The sequence below is a fragment of the Aplysia californica genome, unplaced genomic scaffold, assembly GCF_000002075.1.
Source record: "Aplysia californica isolate F4 #8 unplaced genomic scaffold, AplCal3.0 scaffold00638, whole genome shotgun sequence".
Lineage (NCBI taxonomy): Eukaryota > Metazoa > Mollusca > Gastropoda > Aplysiida > Aplysiidae > Aplysia > Aplysia californica.
Genome location: NW_004797908.1, coordinates 382,160 through 383,236, shown reverse-complemented (window position 1 = coordinate 383,236; position 1,077 = coordinate 382,160). Strand labels below are relative to the sequence as shown.

The window sequence follows — 1,077 nt, the reverse complement described above, 5'->3', positions numbered from 1 at the left end:
CTTGACCCCCATTCTGACTCCACCGCCTCGTCTCCCTCTCCTGCTCCCATCCTCTCCCCTCTTCCACTCACTCCCTGTCCACACCACACCCACTCCCACCCATCCCTTCTCCCTCACCTGCTCCCATATTCCCATCCCCCTTCTTTTTCCCCTCTCATCTCCTTCCCACCCCAACTCCCAATCACCCCTTATCCCTCACCTGCTCCAAAACTCCCACCCCGCCCCCTTCTGCCTTCATCTCCTTCCCACCCCTCCTCCTGATCCAGCATGGAGGAGTGTGACGCGCTGTGTACCCGGCTCGCCATCATGCTAAAGGGCGGCTTCATGTGCATGGGCAGCCCCCAGCACCTCAAGAGCAAGTACGGCCAGGGCTACACTGTCATCGTCAAAATGGGCTGTGATGAGAAGGGGCAGACCACACCTGGGCAGACTGTCGTGGAGTTTATACAGAAGTCTATACCGGACACCACGGTGGGTTTTTTACTTTTAGTTTTTGGTACGAATTTGCAACACAATTATGTCATATGGCGCTCATATGACCGTATGCAGTTGCCAGCGCCGTAAAACATCTACTAAAACAAATAAGTAAGGGCATAGGAACACGGATTTTACGGAACTTGCAACACAAGCAGATTATATAAGTGAAAAAGGCAAGATGTGCTATTAAAAGAGTCACATGCGAAGAAAGGAAAGAGCACAGATAAGGGCCGAAGGTAAATGGGTGAAAAGAAAAAAGGATCTAACCACTACAACCACCACCATCAAGACTGAACATATGACATAGATACATCATGTGATAGAAGCTTTCGCTTTGACGCGTATGGGTGGCACCAACGCATAGGGTCGTTCTTTTCAGTCTGTTGTTTAAGTTTGTATAAAACTTTTCTGACGACCTTTTCGTAGCGTTGATTACTTTAGCGGTAATTACATTTCACATTTTTCAACCCATCATTTATATTTTGCATTTTGTCACTTTCCCCACCTCATCTCACCCTTCTCATCCACACACACACACACACGCACACACACACACACACACACACACACACACACACACACACACACACACACACACAG

General features: G+C 48.7%; 1 protein-coding gene across 1 annotated transcript in view; it reads left to right on the top strand.

Annotated features, from left to right (window-relative positions):
* LOC101863131 (ATP-binding cassette sub-family A member 3) overlaps positions 1-1,077 on the top strand; it is a gene marked incomplete in the record, with an annotated part of 33,739 nt that overhangs the window by 31,523 nt on the left and 1,139 nt on the right. Inside the window, 1 exon segment of the mRNA XM_013087787.1 lies at positions 267-471. Coding sequence (XP_012943241.1) covers positions 267-471 — 205 coding nt within the window.